Source organism: Pelodiscus sinensis, chromosome 7 (genome assembly GCF_052426305.1).
Source record: "Pelodiscus sinensis isolate ZL-2025 chromosome 7, ASM5242630v1, whole genome shotgun sequence".
Lineage (NCBI taxonomy): Eukaryota > Metazoa > Chordata > Testudines > Trionychidae > Pelodiscus > Pelodiscus sinensis.
In genome coordinates, this window is record NC_143058.1 from 5,149,105 (window position 1) to 5,165,246 (window position 16,142).

General features: G+C 55.8%; 1 protein-coding gene across 20 annotated transcripts in view; it reads left to right on the plus strand.

The window, feature by feature from the left end:
* BIN1 (bridging integrator 1) overlaps positions 1 to 16,142 on the plus strand; it is a 151,227-nt gene that overhangs the window by 68,015 nt on the left and 67,070 nt on the right. For all 20 annotated transcript variants that reach the window (XM_075933058.2, XM_075933041.2, XM_075933044.2 and 17 more), the window contains exon 2: positions 7,597 to 7,677. In XM_075933058.2, coding sequence (XP_075789173.1) covers positions 7,597 to 7,677 — 81 coding nt within the window. The remainder of the gene's footprint in view (positions 1 to 7,596; positions 7,678 to 16,142) is intronic.

Below are 16,142 nucleotides of genomic sequence, written 5' to 3' on the forward strand. Positions count from 1 at the left end.
GCGGGGTGAGCCCCAGGATTAGATCTGGCGCAAAGGACCCCGGTAACTGAGGCTTCCCTGTGGGTGTGACGCTAGTGCAGGCAAATGTCAGTGTCCGGTTTTAGAACTGTGATTCGATCCAAGGGGGAGACCGAAAAGCTGCGTGCTTGGCACCCGGCCCTGTGCTCCAGGACAAGATTCCGATATTCTGAGGCCGTAAGCTACGTCCAGTGTAAGAGGCCTCGTACCATTAAGAAAATGGATTCTTTTCCCAGAAAGGAAATTGAATGTACGAACACAAAAGCTTTATGATCTCACAGGAAAAAGAAGAGGGTATATAAATCTTACACCAAGAACAAGGAAAAAATCCTTTTCATAGGAATAAATGGAAAAATGTTGAGTAACTGAGTTAGCCTGGATAAACTTTATTTCCCCATAAGTGAAATGTAGTTACAAATGTAACCCTATGAGGCAATTAATTGTTGGGATTTTTTTTTTTTGCTGTACTGGTAAAATACAGCGAAGCTTCCTGAAACTGGCGGAGGGAAACCAAGACAAATTTATCCTCTTCAAGACCCACTCAAGCCAAGGCCAGAAGAGAATCGCCTGCCAGCTCAGTCATGTGAAGCATGGCGAGTGCGTGAAGCAGAAAGCCGTGTGCACACGAACGTACCCAATTCTATCTATGTACAGATCAAAAGAAGAAAGAGCACAGAAAATGAAGAAAAAAGGGGGCTTAACATGACTCCTAGGGCAAGTCTCATATGTGTATGAACTTATGAAATATATTGCTTCACTACACTGCAGTCTCCAACTTCATTTTTACCAGTTTTTATTGGCAGTGCAATTATTTATTTAAGTTATGAAGTCAGTCAGAATTTTGTCTGACTGTCAAAATGCTACCTTAGGAAACCGATAGCAGATTTCCCCAGAGGAATACTAATTTTACAAGTGTAATGATCTCGTGCTCTCTCTCTCTTCCCGCTGATTACACGTGACGGGACAGGCCTATAGTTAATACCAATCAGTGGGCTTTTATGGAAAATAGGGCTTGCCAAACCAAACTGATTTCATTCTGGGATTTTTGGTGGACGAAGGTCTGGGCCTAGATGGAGCTGGAGCACGTGGAGTCTTTGTCAGGTGTTCTCTAGCATTGCACAACCTTCTGTTTAAAAGTAGACCTATCTGCTATCAATGGAGCATAGACGGGTCAGAACTGGCAGAGCTCACGAAGCAGTTGAGTGGAGAAGGAGCGTTTCTAGTGGGGGTTTCTGTGGGATCCGTATGAAGCCTGGCATTCTTCGCCGTGTTCGTTGCTGCTCTTTAATAGCGTGGTTGCTAAAACTGGCCGGCGAGGCGCAGACGGGTGGGACTGTCCAGCGTGGTGAGGCGAGGGCAGCCGCATAGAGAGCGCGGGGTTGCTTGGTAAGGTGGGCCCGTTCAGACCGTGCCGCCGACGCACAATTTCACAGCTACGAAGGAGACGTGCAGGCCCCAACAAAAAGGGGCAGGGGCGCCCATGGCCTCCGCAGGCAAGCTACGAAGGAGACGTGCCTCACCCAGCCGTTAGCCCCGCTTGGAATGTGCAGTGCTGCTCTCCAGCAGCGATGGAAAGGGCCCCCCTGTAGCAGTGGAGGCATGCTGTCTACACTGGCCACTCGAATTTGTGCAAGAGCACTGATGTTCCAATATAAGAATTCAGTGCTTCTTGCGCAAATACTTTGATGCTCGTGCTCAGGGATAAGCCCTCTTGCTCAAGAATACTTGCGCAAGAGGGCCAGTGTAGACAGGCACCTTAATTTTTTGCGCAAGAAAGCCCGATGGCTAAAATGGCCATCGGAGCTTTCTTGCACAAAAGCGCGTCTATACTGGGCACGGATGCTTTTGCGCAAAAGCACTTCTTGCGCAAAAGCATCCGTGCCAATCTAGATGCTCTTTTGCGGAAATACTTTTAACGGAAAAGTTTTTCCATTAAAAGTATGTACACAAAATCATGCCAGTCTAGATGCAGCCGTGGTATCTAGCTCCTCTCTTAGGGCTTGTTTCCACTACGGAGAGGATCGACCATCTGGAGGTTGATTTTTTTCTAGCGTTCGATGTAGTGAGTCTAGTGTAGACCCCCCAAATCAAACTCTGAGGGCTGCCCCCGCCAGCGTCCGGTACGCCTCGTTCTGCGATGAGTAAGGGAAGCCGACAGGAGCGTGTGCTCCCATTGGCTTCCCGCAGTGTAGACACGATGGCGGCTCAGCTTAAAGGAAGCTGGATCCAGCGACGCATTTTGTGTAGCTCGATGGCGTACCTGAAACCCGCCTACCTGGTCTGCTGTAGACCTTGAGGTATTGTGAGTATGTAAAACCAGATCTGATTCCAAATAATCCTGTTTGTTAGCCTCCTGCTTGTTTGCACGTTCATTCGTGTATTTAAAAAAACCAGCTTTTCTACGATGCTGTGTCTCTCCGTATCTCGGCGGGCTTTTTACATCTCCTCCGAGCCCTCCAGAGGACAGTAGAAATTAGTGACCTGGGTCAACAGAAAGGGAAACTGAGGCACAAAGTGGGCTTTGTTTTTGCTTTGCAACTAAGAGTTTAACGTTCGGCGCCCATGTGCTGCCTCTGCCAGACACGTTGAGCTCCTGCAGCTCTCCGCAGACGTCTTTGATTTTTCGGTGGTGGTGAGAACCCTGCCATTTCCTTCGGCGCTTAAAACTAGAGGTGGGTGCCTCTGTGAAGCACTGGACTCCGAATAGTTTGCCCTGAGTGAATTCTCGGTGCTGTCACAGCCAGCCTAGGATGGATCCAGGAATAGAAGCCACTTTCATGCAGGGACCACGTGTGGCGACCCCCTCTCATGTCCACCATGCGACTGCCTTTGATCAAACTGCTCCCCGGGGCCAATGCTGTCGGCCTTCCCGTGCCAGGATTTTAGAGACCTGGAGGAGGGCGTCCGGCTGGGGTCTGTTGTTCATGCGCATGTGCCTCGATCAGTGCTCCTGGCTCTCCTTGGCATGCGTGGACTGACTGCACCCAACAGCTGACTGACTCTCTTCCCTGTCTGATCCCTCCCTGGCTATCCCGCTTGGAGTCCGGGGGCGGTGTCAGGCTCTTGACTTACTGCCTCTCTGCACAGGCAAAGCTGCTCCATTAATAGCTATAAAGAGCCTGAAGTTTCCATCCTAACTTTATCTGGCTTTGCAATGATCCGAGGGATTAAGCTGTCATGGAGGGGGAGGGAGGATCGCGCCAGCCCTCCTGGCAGAGCGGAGCTGTCCTATGAGCTCAGTGTGTATTAACAGCCGGAGCAGCCATGAGCTGCTGGCTGCGATAACGCCGACCTCTCCCCCTCGCTCGGTGGGCACCGGGGAGACTGGTGGGTGGGCGAGTTTCGCTTGAACCCAAGCAGGTCTGACAACACATGGCATGGGCATGTCGGCGGGGACCCCTCTTCTGCACGCGCTCGTTTTCCAGGCTGGAATCTCGTTAAAAGTGGCTTTAAATACACGCCCTTCTCTAGGCCCGCTGCCCAGCATAGCGCGGGCTGTGGAGTCCTCCGCTTTGCCTGCCCCCGCCTGTGTCTCAGCTGCTGTCCCTCCCAGGGCAGGACTCAAGGCCGGTTCCTGGGAGGCTGCTCCTTCCTGGGCCGGTGGGGGTAAGAGCTTGGGGACCGGAGCTGGGCTCTCCAGAATGGAGTGCGCTTAGCAGCAGTGCTTCATTTGTGCTTGGGCCTGGCAGCTTTTGGGGGCCCCGTGGTCCCTCTGGGCCTGGCAGCTTTTGGGGGCCCCTCTGGGCCTGGCAGCTTTTGGGGGCTCCTGGCCCCTCTGGGCTTGTCATGTCAAGTAAAAAATGTCTTGAGTTCCAGCCCCTCGTTAGTTACCCGTTAATCACTTGCTTAGCAGCCCTTAACCCAAGGGAGGCCGAGCTAGATCCCAGCTGCACGGAGACCCGAGCGAGCAAGGGGCAGGCCCTGCGGACTGCGTGTTTGATTAGCAGCTTGTGCATAGGTTGAATGGTGCGTTTGAAGCCCACGGCCAGTTCTCCGGCATCCTGTCTGCCTGGACACGAGGGAGTCCACTCGGCGGCCATTTCCTGCGACTAGTATCATGTCCGTGTGCCCCTGCAAGCACCGGGGGTCCCTTTGCGAGCTATGAGCGCCGGTGACGTACTCGGCTTTCCTCGCCGAGTTACACGACCCCGTCCTGGAGCACCGCGCTAGCCGCCGGGCGGGCGTCTTGTTCGCTGCCGGACAGAGCTCTTGGTTTTCCTATTTGCGCGTTTGGCCCGCTTGGAGCTGCGGAATGAAATACCTGGTCGGGGTCAGGTGGGTCTCGCGGGGTGTCAGTGGTGTGGATTGTCCACCCTTGGACGGGCTTTGGCGGGAAGTCCCCCTCTGGCCCATGGTGACACAGGGAGCTGATCTGAACATCTGCTCAGGGAGAGCTTCCCCAGTGGTACTGCCTCGCGCCTGCAAAGGGCGTTCCTGCGCCAGGGCGCTGCTCCTGGAACTTCCTGCCTTCCAGGGTTTCCCCCCGCGGGGGTGACCCTATCCTGGGCCAGATACGTAGCCTCATCCAGGGCATCTGGGCCTCAAACGGCCCCCGTCCTCGGAGCAGACGAAACAGTGGGAAGCAACTTCCGTTCGTGATGGAGTCGCCCACTGGGTCAGCCGTGGCCTCCTGGCTGACACCCCCCCCCCCCCCCCCGTGGGAAGCCCGAGCTGCTGACTCTCTAGTCCTGTGCCCTCCCTCGCGAGGTTGGCTCCCTGCCGCGGGGTGGTGGCGCCCCAGGGCTCTGTGCACTGCCGCTCCTTCTTCCCCCGCTGCTCACCTGGAGGCTTTCCCTGCTACTCCCATTGGCAGGGGAACTCCGGCCAGACTCCCCCCGGCCTGCTCCTGCACCCGACCTCCCGGCCAACCACCCTCCCCCACCTTCCTCAGGCCACTCCTGCACCCAACCTCCCAGCCAGACCCCCTCTCCCAGCCTGCTTCTGCACCCAACCTCCCTCCTGTATCTACACTCCTTCTCAGAGCCAGCCTGGAGCCCCCCCCATGCCCCTAATTTCTGATTCCACCTTGCAGCTTGCACTCCCAGCCCAGAGCCCGTACCCCTTCCCACACCTCCATACCCTGCCTGAGCCCGGAGCCCCTCCCATGCACTGAACCCCTCATCCCCAGACCCCCCCAGCTGGAGCCTTCATCCCCTCCCACATCCCAGCCTGGTGAAAATGAGTGAGGGTGGGGGAGAGCAAGCGATGGAGGGAGGGGGAATTGGAGAAGGGGCGGAGCAGGGGTGGATCTTTGGAGCATGATAGGGGCGGGGCATGATAGGGGGCGGGGCCAGGGTGTTTGGTTTTCTGCACTCAGAAAGGTGGAGTCCCTAACCCCACTGTGTGATCCACACCGCATGGGAGGCATGGGGAGTCGGGGAGGGGGAGTCGGGGGGGAAGAGGAGCTTTCTCGGCATTTACTCCTTGGGCTCAAGTTGTAGCAGGTCCTAACACCAGAGGTCCCAGGTTCACTCCCTGTCCCAAGGAAGACCGGTCTCCTCACAAATGCGGGTGTCATCTTTTCCTTTTGCTGTTACATCAGCACCCTGGGTGTTGGCCCCCTGCCGGGTGCAGGCAGGTGCGAGACGCAGTCTCCTGACGCTAGATCTGTCCTGGCGCTGCACAACTCAACACGCTGGCCACGCTCCGCTCCTGGGGGAGTGGCTCTGCCTCCGTGGTGCGCGTGACCTTGAGGAACGGGTGCACGCTGTCGCACGCTGCACCTGCCGGGTGCTTTTGCACGGGTGGTGTCCGCATGCTGCTCGTGTCTCCTGTAGCGGCACAGACTGGCACGTGGGGGTGTTCCAGGCCGGGGCACTGAGTCTCTTGCTGACCCCTGTGCTGAAAAGGGGGCAACTTCTCCGTCCTGCTCATGTGGCCTGGAAACCCGCCCTCCTGGTAGGGGCGACGTGTAGGGAACACAAAGGGCTGGAGTTGTGGTCACTCAGCTTCTCCGGCACTGGCTTGACTGAAGTTGCTGTCTGACTTGATGCCCCCACGCATTCCTCCCAGCTGTTCCGACAGCCACCGTCTTCGGCCCCGCCCCTCCTCAGAGGATCCGGATCTCATGGCCCGGGGAAGCGGCTCCCCTCTGAGTATTGAAGCGTGTTTTTCAGGGCGTGCGCCATGCAGCGAGAGGGGGGCTTTGCGGCCCCCGTCTGTCCGTCAGGTGCCGCTATTCGCAGGCAGGAGCCGCGAGTCTGACAGGAAGGTGCAGCAAGTGGCTGTATCCCCCTGTAAGCCGGGATGTGAAGGTTTATTGGGTTAACTGGTGAGCTTCACTTGGCCCGTGTAGGGTGGTGCTCCCCGGCGAGCTAGTTAACCGGTTAACCTTTCACATCCCTCACCTGACCAGCTTGATATTCTTCACTGCGGCCTCCAGGCCAGGCTGTGCACCTCATGCGCGTGCTTACGGAGTTACGCTGCCGACGGGCCGGGCTTCAGGGTGCAGAGCGAAAGTCCGTGAGGTTGCAATTGCTGCCTCGCGCCACATGCGCGCAACACGGCATGTCCATGTCCCAATCCGTGTGCGCGCCTACATAGGTGCGGTATTCCTGACCAGCCCGTGCCTCGTGTGCCCTGCCCTTTCAGCCCCTCACAGCGGGCCAAACCCAGTGTCCTTCTCCCCGGGGGTCGTCCTGCCCAGCGGCTTCAGGGCTGGAATTGCTCGAGGCCGGGCGAGTCTGGCCGGAATCCCTCCCGCCGCCGCGCTGTAGCGGGCCTCTCGGGCCAGGAAGTGCCTCGTCCCAGCTCCCCAGCCCGCGTGCTCGGAGGAGAGTGTGTGGAAAGGGAGCTCTTGAGAGGGGACGTGGCCTGATAAGGAGTTGCGCCGGCTGTGGGGAGACCAGCTGCTCGGGGCAGGTGTGGGGGTGATGGGTGGTTCCTGGTGCATCCGCTCCTGGACCCGGCGGGAACGGAACCCGGCCCTTTGGCTGCTTAGCAACCAGGCGCCCCAAACCTAGTGTGTGCGCAAAGTGTGGGGGGGAGGTGTGTTCTCTCCTTCCCCCTCCCGCCGTCCTCTTCCCCTTCTCCCTCCCCTGTACCTCTTGGTGTGTCTCCCTTTCCTTACATCCCCTCAATTCCCATCTCTTTTGTGGGGGGGGGGACAGTCTAGCAACGAACTCCTGGCTGGCCCTGGTTCTGCGCCTCTTGGCGCCCCCGTGCAGTCGCCTGTGTAAAACGGATGTCCGATGCCTTCTGCTCCGGGGTTTGTGGGCTGTGTCCATTGCTCCCAAGGTGCGAGGCGGCGGGGTCTCGCCTGCCCTGGCTTCAGAAACAAAGCCAGGCCGCACCCACCCCCTTCCTGCTGCGGAGGCAGGGCCCTGATCCTGATGTAGCGTCCCCAGCAGGGCTGAGCCGGCATGAGCTCGCCCTGACTCAGCATTGCATCTTCTGCCCACCCAGATGTGCTGAGCACAGGCCTGGGAGTTTCCCTCTTCCTGTCCCTGGAGCCAAGGAGTTGCCGGGGCGTTCTAGCCAGGAGAGGGATCCAAAGCTAGACATCCTGCCTCTTACAGTTTTCTCAGCCCGGGGGGAGCCCTGTCAGCTGACTCCTCTCCTTGTGTTCCCCGCCTGCAGGTCCTGCAGAAGCTCGGCAAAGCGGACGAAACAAAGGATGAGCAGTTTGAGCAGTGCGTGCAGAACTTCAACAAACAGCTGGTAAGCGCATGGGAGAGATGTAATTACACCCGGCGCCTTCACCCTGCAGGGATTGGTGGAAACGAACGTGCAGTGAAGGCGCGTACAAATGAAGTTACCCACCCACGTGGAAGCCCCCGGCTGTACATATGCAGCAGATCACACTAATCTCTTTCTTAATTTCCTTGCCATATGGCAGATAACATTGTATGGCAAAGGGCAGGTTTGGAGCCAACATTAAGGTTTAATAAAATCTGATCGGAGTAGCTAGATTTCTGTATTTTCCCATCTTTTATCAACTCAGTTGAACCATCGTGGTTTGCTGCCTGCTTTCCTCCATCAGGGCTGGAAATCCAGCTCACCAGTGGTAGTGCCAAAGAACCGGGAAGTGAAACTGACTAGAAACAAAACCTACCATTAACCACTCGCTGTTCTAAGCCGAATGAAGTGCCAAAGAGTAAACAAACTGCAAAAATGGTGGAAGGAAACATACTGCCGAGGCTGAGCAAGCCTGAGCATTGCTTCCTTTTTGTATCTGCTTGTAAGTCCAACCAGTCCTTCATGTGTGCAGTATTAAATGTTTCGCCCTTTTTGTATTTCAACGAAATATATTTCTATTGCCACAGCACCTAGCATCCCATTGTGCCCCGCCCTGTTCAAACACAGCACAAAACTCAACATGCGGGGGCAGTTTGGGAAGAACCCCCCTCGGTTTGTAGGCTTTTTATCCAGAGCTGTCAGCACCTGGTCTCTGCCAGGAGCGTGTTGACACAGAGATGGGAAAATTAGAGCTAAAATTGGAGCGATTTTGGAGAAGAGAAGCTAATGGATGCAGGGGCCGGAGGGAGTGTCTTACGAGGAAAGGGTGAAATAGCCGAGCGTGATTCCTCTAGCTTCCCTACACGGGACTGCGGGACAGGGTGATCGCTGGTTCAGAGAGTCCAAGGCAAACCTGAACGCTGGGTTTCTAAGAGCGGCTGGGCATTCGGAGCTGGCCAGATGGGCTGGGACGGGACGAGTCCCGAACTGGGAGTTTCACCTGCAACAGCAGCTCTGTCGTGGCTATTAAAAGCTGGACGGGGGTGGGCAATAATTTTTTGCCGGGGGCCACTTCGGATATTTTTGAAGTGGCCCCGGGCTGCACAGGAAGGGGCGGGGCATCGACTGGAAGGGGTGTGGCCAAGATATTTCCGGATTCCCCACTATGATTGGTTTGGGGGTGAGGGAGTGCCTTTGCCCCCACCTCACGTTCCTCCAAGGTGCCCTTCAAAGCGCCATGTCCTGCTGGCAAGGTGGGAGACTGCGTTGCGTGCTCCCCGGCCCCTAATTGGCCTGGGGATAAGGAAGCAGCAGGGCCTCCGCGGGCCGGATCCACCCACTTGGCGGGTTGGATCCAGCCTACAGAGGCCCTTTTGCGCACCCCTGGGCTAGACCCTGGATTTAATATTTCTGCTCTTTCTGACTAACCTCCTGGTCGCCTCCCACCAACCTCTCTTGGCCAAGGGGAGAAAAGGGATAGTGTCTGTTGTGCAGGGCGTGTCATAAATCTGAATTACTTTGATTGTGCAGCGTGCTGAGAATGCCAGGGGCTAATTATTATGATGTTGTCTCAGATATGCTGGAAAAAGAACTCTATAAATAGATGAGATTTCTGTAGACTTCCTTATAAAGGGCTTGTCTCTAGAGGGAAATTGACCAGAATAGCTGTGGTGGAATAAACTCTCTGGAATAGCTCCCCATGTGAACCCTCTAATGCAGAACGATTAGCGTGCTCGCAGCCAGCACTAATCGATCTAGAATCAAGTCTCTGTGCAGGGGATGTATCCCGCAGCGCGGACGGTTTCCCCATGTAGACCATTCCGAAGAAGGCACCTTAGATCAAAGACTTAAGTCTTGAGAATAGCTGGGCTCCGATTCTCAGAGGTGTGTAGCTGCCTAGGTCCCCATTGACTTTAAAGCCAATGGGAGTTGGGCACCTACGTCCCTTTGAGGATCGGGGCCTTGATCTCTTGCCGCAAGCGGCTGGGGGTTTGTATCCAGGGTGGCATTTCTTTGGGCTGGAATTGACTTGGGGGCGTGCAGTGGGTTACTGACGCAAGAGGGGAGGGAAGCATTGCAGATGGGCCCCGAAGTTCGTTGGCTGACTCAGAGGCACCCCCCTCTGTTGGGGTGCCTCAGTGAGTGTTTCTGGGCACAGGCTATTTGGGAATGTAGGGCAGAGAGAAAGTGAGCTCTCTCCTTCACCCTGTGGTTTTCCCCCAGTGGCGCAGGGGTGCCTTGCTCTATAAACCGCCCCGTGCCCATTCAAAGCCAGGCCTGTGTCTCCCTGCAGTCTGTGAATGGTAGGTGCCCTCTGCTTCGACAGGTGGCCATGGCTACATGACACACGAGCTGATCAGAGCTACGGCCGTTCCCACCCGCCCGCTCCCGGAGGGCTTGACGAGGCACCACAACTGGGCCGTTCGTCTTCTCCGCGTGACGGGCTATATTCGGCTGTTCCCCATCAGCCTCGCTCCTTGGAATGCCCCCTCCCTGCCGCTCCCGGGGCCAGACATCCTGCACCCCGAACCGGGACCGGGGGAATGCTGAGAAATGTGAAGGGAGGACCCTTGACTTGAGGGGTTGGCCGCACGTTGCTGGCAGGGGTGGGAGGGGAGTCGAAGGCCTGACGCGGAGTCCATGCCGCGCCGAATGCTCCGGGCTGGCGGAGTTGTGGGGGTCGGAGACCCGGCTGTCGGTCGCTCCTGGCGAACGTCTGGGCTGTTGTCCTTCCGGGGGGCAGGGGGGGGGGTTGTGGTGGTATGTGCCCCTGTCTCTCTTGCGAGAGCCGGGAGCTACACCCGTTGCTGGCAGAGGCTGGGTCTTTCTAGGCGTCTTCCCTCGGGGTGAGGTCGGCACCCCTCCCCACGCTCCTCGCTGGCACGCACCAGGCAGAGTGGATGCCCCGGATTCAGGGAAAAACATTCCTCTTGCTTTCGACCTCCGGGCTGGCTCTTCGCTCTTGGGGTGAGCGGGTGGAGGCAGAGATGGGTCCAGGTTTTGTGGGGTCTGGGCCAGAGCAAGCGGGAGCCCCCTCTTCACCTCTTCCACCTGCTGTCCTAGCCCACTTCTTCCTGGGGCCCTGCCCAGACATGCAGCTGCATTCTGCCCTTTCTCCAGTGCCCGGCCCTGCCTTGCCCATTCCACCCCTAATGGGCTGCCATGCCTTCCTGCCACCCTCCTGGATCCCAGGGCTGTTGGGGGGCTGTGTGGGGGGGAAGGGGGGGAGAGTGAGAGCTGCCCCAGCCCTGAGGCTGAGGCAGGGAACTAGAACTTCCCCAGTCCGGGGGCTGCAGCTGGGATCTAGGGTCCGGGGTATCCGCCCCCAACACTTCTGAAGACTTCCTCCACCCTGACCGGTGCCCCAGGCAGGTCATGCCCCATTTTTCCAGGGCCCCCCAATTGACTGGCGTCCCTTCAGCCCCGTGGCTAATGCACGGCTGGGCAAAGGTAGGGTTGACTTGCCCGTACGTTCCCAGACATGGGAGCTGGTAACCTCTTCCCAAACTCAAACGTGACCGGGTCACAATCCAGTGACTCACAGGGACACGTTTTTCAGGGAGCATCCTTCACGCCAGGCTGTTCTGTGTGTGCGAATCTCCTACACCTGCCATTTTCTCCAGCGCCGGAAACCACCTTCCAGTGATGTCTGGCGGTTTCAGGGTAGACTGGCTGTGGATAACAGAATATTCTCTACTCTCGCTGCTGTGAAACAGGGTGGGCGCTGACCCAGCCTTAGCCCTGATCTTCCGCATTGGCTCCGTTTTTTTCCTGGCGTCTGTGGATTTTTGTGATTTCAGTCGATTGGACCTTTATGCATTTGTGCTGTTGGGCGATCAGTTTCCTTTCTGGGCAGCCTAAACAGGTACAGCTTTCCTGCCCTTAGACAGAAGAGGAATGCTCAGGAAAGGGTCTGTGCCCTGCGTTACAGAGTTGTAGGGGGTGTCTCATGCCATGGCCTGGCTGTTGGAAACCCACTCTGCGCTCAGGACTTCATGAAGCTTTTTGTAAGTGGCCACCTCTGCAGCATTACGTCGTCTAGGTAGAGTCCTTGGCAGAGCCCAGCTGGTACATCAGCTGCTTGTGCACTGTTAGGTCTGGGCATGGAATCATACAAACCTAGGGCGGGCAGAGATCTCAGGAGTCACAGAGTCCAGCCCCCTGCCCAAAGCAAGACCAACTTAACTCCATCATCCCAGCCAGGGCTTTGTCAAGCCAAGACTTAAACACCTCTAGGGATGGAGATTCCACCCCTCCCTAGGGAACCCAGCCCAGCGCTTCCCCACCCTCCTAGGGAAATAGTTTGTCGTAATCTCCAACCTAGACCTCCCCCACTGCAACTTGAGACCATGACTCCATGTTCTGCATTCTGCCGCCACTGAGAACAGCCTCTCTCCATCTCTCCAGCAAAGTCATTCTTCTGCTCTACTCTGCACTGATTAGGCTTCAATCTGGAGTATTGTGTCCAGTTCTGGGCACCGCATTTCATGTGGAGAAGGTCCGGAGAAGAGCAACAGAAATGATGAAAGGTCTAGAGAACCAGAGCTATGAGGGAAGGCTGAAAGAATTGGGTTTGTTTAGTTTAGAAAAGCGAAGACAGAGAGGGGACATGAGAGCCGTTTTCAGGTATCTAAAAGGGTGTTACAGGGAGGAGCGGGGGACATTGTTCTCCTTGGCCTCTGAGGACAGGACAAGAAGCAATGGGCTTAAATTGCAGCAAGGAAGGTTTAGGTTGGACATTAGGAAAACGTTCTTAACTGTCAGGGTGGTGAAACACTGGAATAAATTACCTAGGGAGGTTGTGGAATCTCCAGTGATGGAGATATGTAAGAGCAGGTTGGACAGGCATCTATCAGGGATGATCTGGATGGTGCTTGGTCCTACCATGAGGACAGGGGACTGGACTTGATCACCTCTCGAGGTCCCTTCCAGTTCTAGTGTTCTAGGATTATTTGGAAACCCCCTTTAGGTAGCTGAAGGCTGCTGTCAAATCCCCCGTCGCTCTTCTCTGCTGTAGACTAACTAAGCCCAAATCCCTCAGTCTCGCCTTGTAGGTCATGTGCTCCAGCCCCCTCATCATTTTTATTGCTCTCCAATGCAGCCTCATCCCTTCTGTAATGGGGGCCCCAGAACTGGACGCGGTGCGTCAGATGTGGCCTCATCGGAACCGAATAAAGGGGAATAATCACTTCTCTAGATCTGCTGGCAATGCTCCTCCTAATGCTTCCTAATATGCCATTTGCCACCTTGGGTACAGGCGCGCCCTCTTGACTCGTGTCCAGCTTCTCATCCACTGTCATCCGCAGGACGTCTTTTTCTGCTGGAATCCGTGCGTGTATGAGCATTTCCCACACCGAACAGCATGCTCTACAGCAGTGTACGGTGGAAACACTCTAAGAAGCACAGTCACTGGCCACCCGTGTACTGGCGCCCCGGCCACGGAGCCTCGCAGCTCCTATTGGCTCCGTTTCGTTCTCTGCAGCCACGGGAGCCGTGGGAAGTAGCATGGGCCGGGCCCCCGCTTCCCACGGCTCCCCATTGGCCGCAAAGAGCGAAACGGAGCCAATGGGGAGTGTTTCCGCCGTACATTTTCAGACACGCTGCTCTACAGGCTTAAAGGCTCAGCCAGTGGAGCCATTAGGAGCAGTTTGCAAAACCAGGGGGTGGCTATTTGCAGAACACTCAGTTGCTGAACGTTCTTGGGGAAGCGTTTGTGCTAAAAATAAAACCCCGTCGCTTTTTTTAATCTGTGCTACTGTAACCCTCACACCTGCTGGGGGTGGGGCACTGTCCCACGGAGAACACCTCCAGAGAGAGAGACCGAGTTTGCTCTGCAGCTTTATCTGAGAGCCCTCTGGCTTTTCGCCCGAGCTGTAGAGGCTCATGTATTAAGCTGAAAAAGTCCCAGGTTTGGTTAAGAACGGCCATACTAGGTCAGATCACAGCTCCATCCAGCTCAGGACTGTGTCTTCCGACAGTGCCCGATGCTAGGAACCCCCAGAGGGAATGGACGGAACAGAGAATCAAGAAATCCTACCCGTCACCCATTCCCAACCTCTGACAAACGGAGCCCCTAGCCTCTATTCCTGCCCATCCTGGAGCTGTCCTCCATGAACTTATCTAGTTCTTTTTTGAACCCTGTTAAAGTCCTGGCCTTCACACCATCCCCTGGCAAGGAGTTCCACAGGTTGATTGTGCGTTTCATGAAGAAATACTTCCCTTTGTTTGTTTTAAATCTGCTGCCTCTTAATTTCATTTGGTGACCCCTAGTTCTTCTGGGAACAAATAAATAACTTTTCTTTATTCACTTTCTCCACACTTTTCATGATTTTATAGACCGCTACCATATCCCCCCTTAGTCTCCCGGGGTATGTCTACACTACAAAGTTAGTTCGAACTAACGGACGTTAGTTCGAACTAACTTTAATAGGTGCTACACTAGCGCTCCGCTAGTTTGAATTTGAATCGAACTAGCGGAGCGCTTAGTTCGAACTAGGTAAACCTCATTTTACGAGGACTAACGCCTAGTTCGAACTAGCTAGTTCGAACTAAGGGCTGTGTAGCCCTTTAGTTCGAACTAGTGGGAGGCTAGCCCTCCCCAGGTTTCCCTGGTGGCCACTCTGGCCAACACCAGGGAAACTCTATGCCCCCCTCCCGGCCCCGGACCCCTTAAAGGGGCACGGGCTGGCTACGGTGCCCGTGCCAGGTGCAAGCCTGCCAGCACCCAGCTAGCAGACCCTGCACCTGGCACGGCACAGAGCCACCCACCCGATGCCCCCCAGCCCACCCCCTCTTCCCGGGACCAGGCTGGCGGCTCCCGGGAGCTTGCCCTGGACCGCAAGAGGCGGGCACCTTCCTGGGCTAGTGCGGACATCGTGGACCTCGTCCACGATCTCCGCACTAGGCACAGGAAAGTGGCCGTCTAGGGCAGGAGAGCTGCCAGCCTGGCCACCCAGGACCAGGTGTGCATGAAAATCAAGGGGGTCCACTGAGACCCCCGACACTGAGCCCTGAGCTTACAATGGCCATACTGGGTCAGACCAAAGGTCCATCTAGCCTAGTAGCCTGTCTGCCGACAGCGGCCAACCCTAGGGACCCTGGAGGGGATGGACCGAAGACAATGACCAAGCCATTTGTCTCGTGCCATCCCTCTCCAGCCTTCCACAAACTTTGGGCAGGGACACCACTCCTACCCTCAGCTAATAGGACTCCATGGACCCAACCTCCATCACTTTATCTCACTTCCCTTTAAACTCTGTTCTAGTTGTAGCCTTCACAGCCTCCTGCAGCAAGGAGTTCCACAGGTTAACTATTTGCTTTGTCAAGAACAACTTTCTCTTACTAGTTTGAAGCCTGCTACCCATTCCTTTCCTTTGGTGTCCTCTAGTCCTTCTTTATGGGAACTCAGGAAGAACTTTTCTGAATGCACCCTCTCCACCCAACCCCTGCTTTTAGAGACCTCTATCCTGTCCCCCCTCCGTCTCCTCTTTTCTAAGCTGAACAGTCCCAGTCTCTGTAGCCTTCCTTCATCTGGGACCTGTTCCCAACCCCTGATCATGTTAGTTGCCCTCCCCTCTCCCAGCCTTTCTCTTCCCCTCTCCCACCTCCTTTTCCCAGTCTCCCCCAGTTTTTTTCAATAAAGACAGAGTCAATGTTGGAAGAAACGTTATCTTTATTTTGTACATCAATAAGAAGGGGGGCTAGGGAAGGGTAAGTGGAAGGAGGTGAGGGAGGAATGGGGTACGAGCCCCCGATGGGGAGGACTGGGCTGGCTCTGTGGGCTTCTGGGGGTGGAAGCTCTCCTGCAGCCCCCCAATTACTCCCTCTCCCTAGATGGCAGCCTGCGGCAAGTGCAGCCGGGCTGATGGCCGAGTGGTGTGATGTGCCCAGTGTGGGCACTCAGGGCACTCCAAGCCAGAACTTCTTTGCAAGCGGGGCACCCCTTAGAACTGTGTGTCCGGGGTGGGGGTCGGGACCCTTTAAGCGCAGCCCTCGGCTAGCCTGAGACAGCATCTCCATGCTCTAAGTCCTCCTTTTATGCCCTGCCGGCACTGCTTCCGGCCATCCTTAAGCCCTGTTCAGAGTCCACTCAATGTGGACTTACTAGTTCGAACTAGCAAAACGCTAGTTCGAACTAGTTTTTAGTTCTAGATGCGTTAGTTCGAACTAGCTTAGTTCGAATTAACTAATTCGAACTAAGTTAGTTCGAACTAGCGCTGTAGTGTAGACGTACCCCTGTTCTGCCTCGCGGTGTTACACAAGGGAGCGGCTCTTAAATTCAAAACGATTTCTCCGTGGAATGAATGGCTGACATGGAACAAATAAAGGAAATGGCAGGCCCAGGCCTGCATTGGCTGCTCAGATCCAAACAATCGTGGAGTTTAGGAATGTTCAGGGAACTGGACACAAATAATCAACCTGTGGAACTCACCGGTGTAGGAGGTATG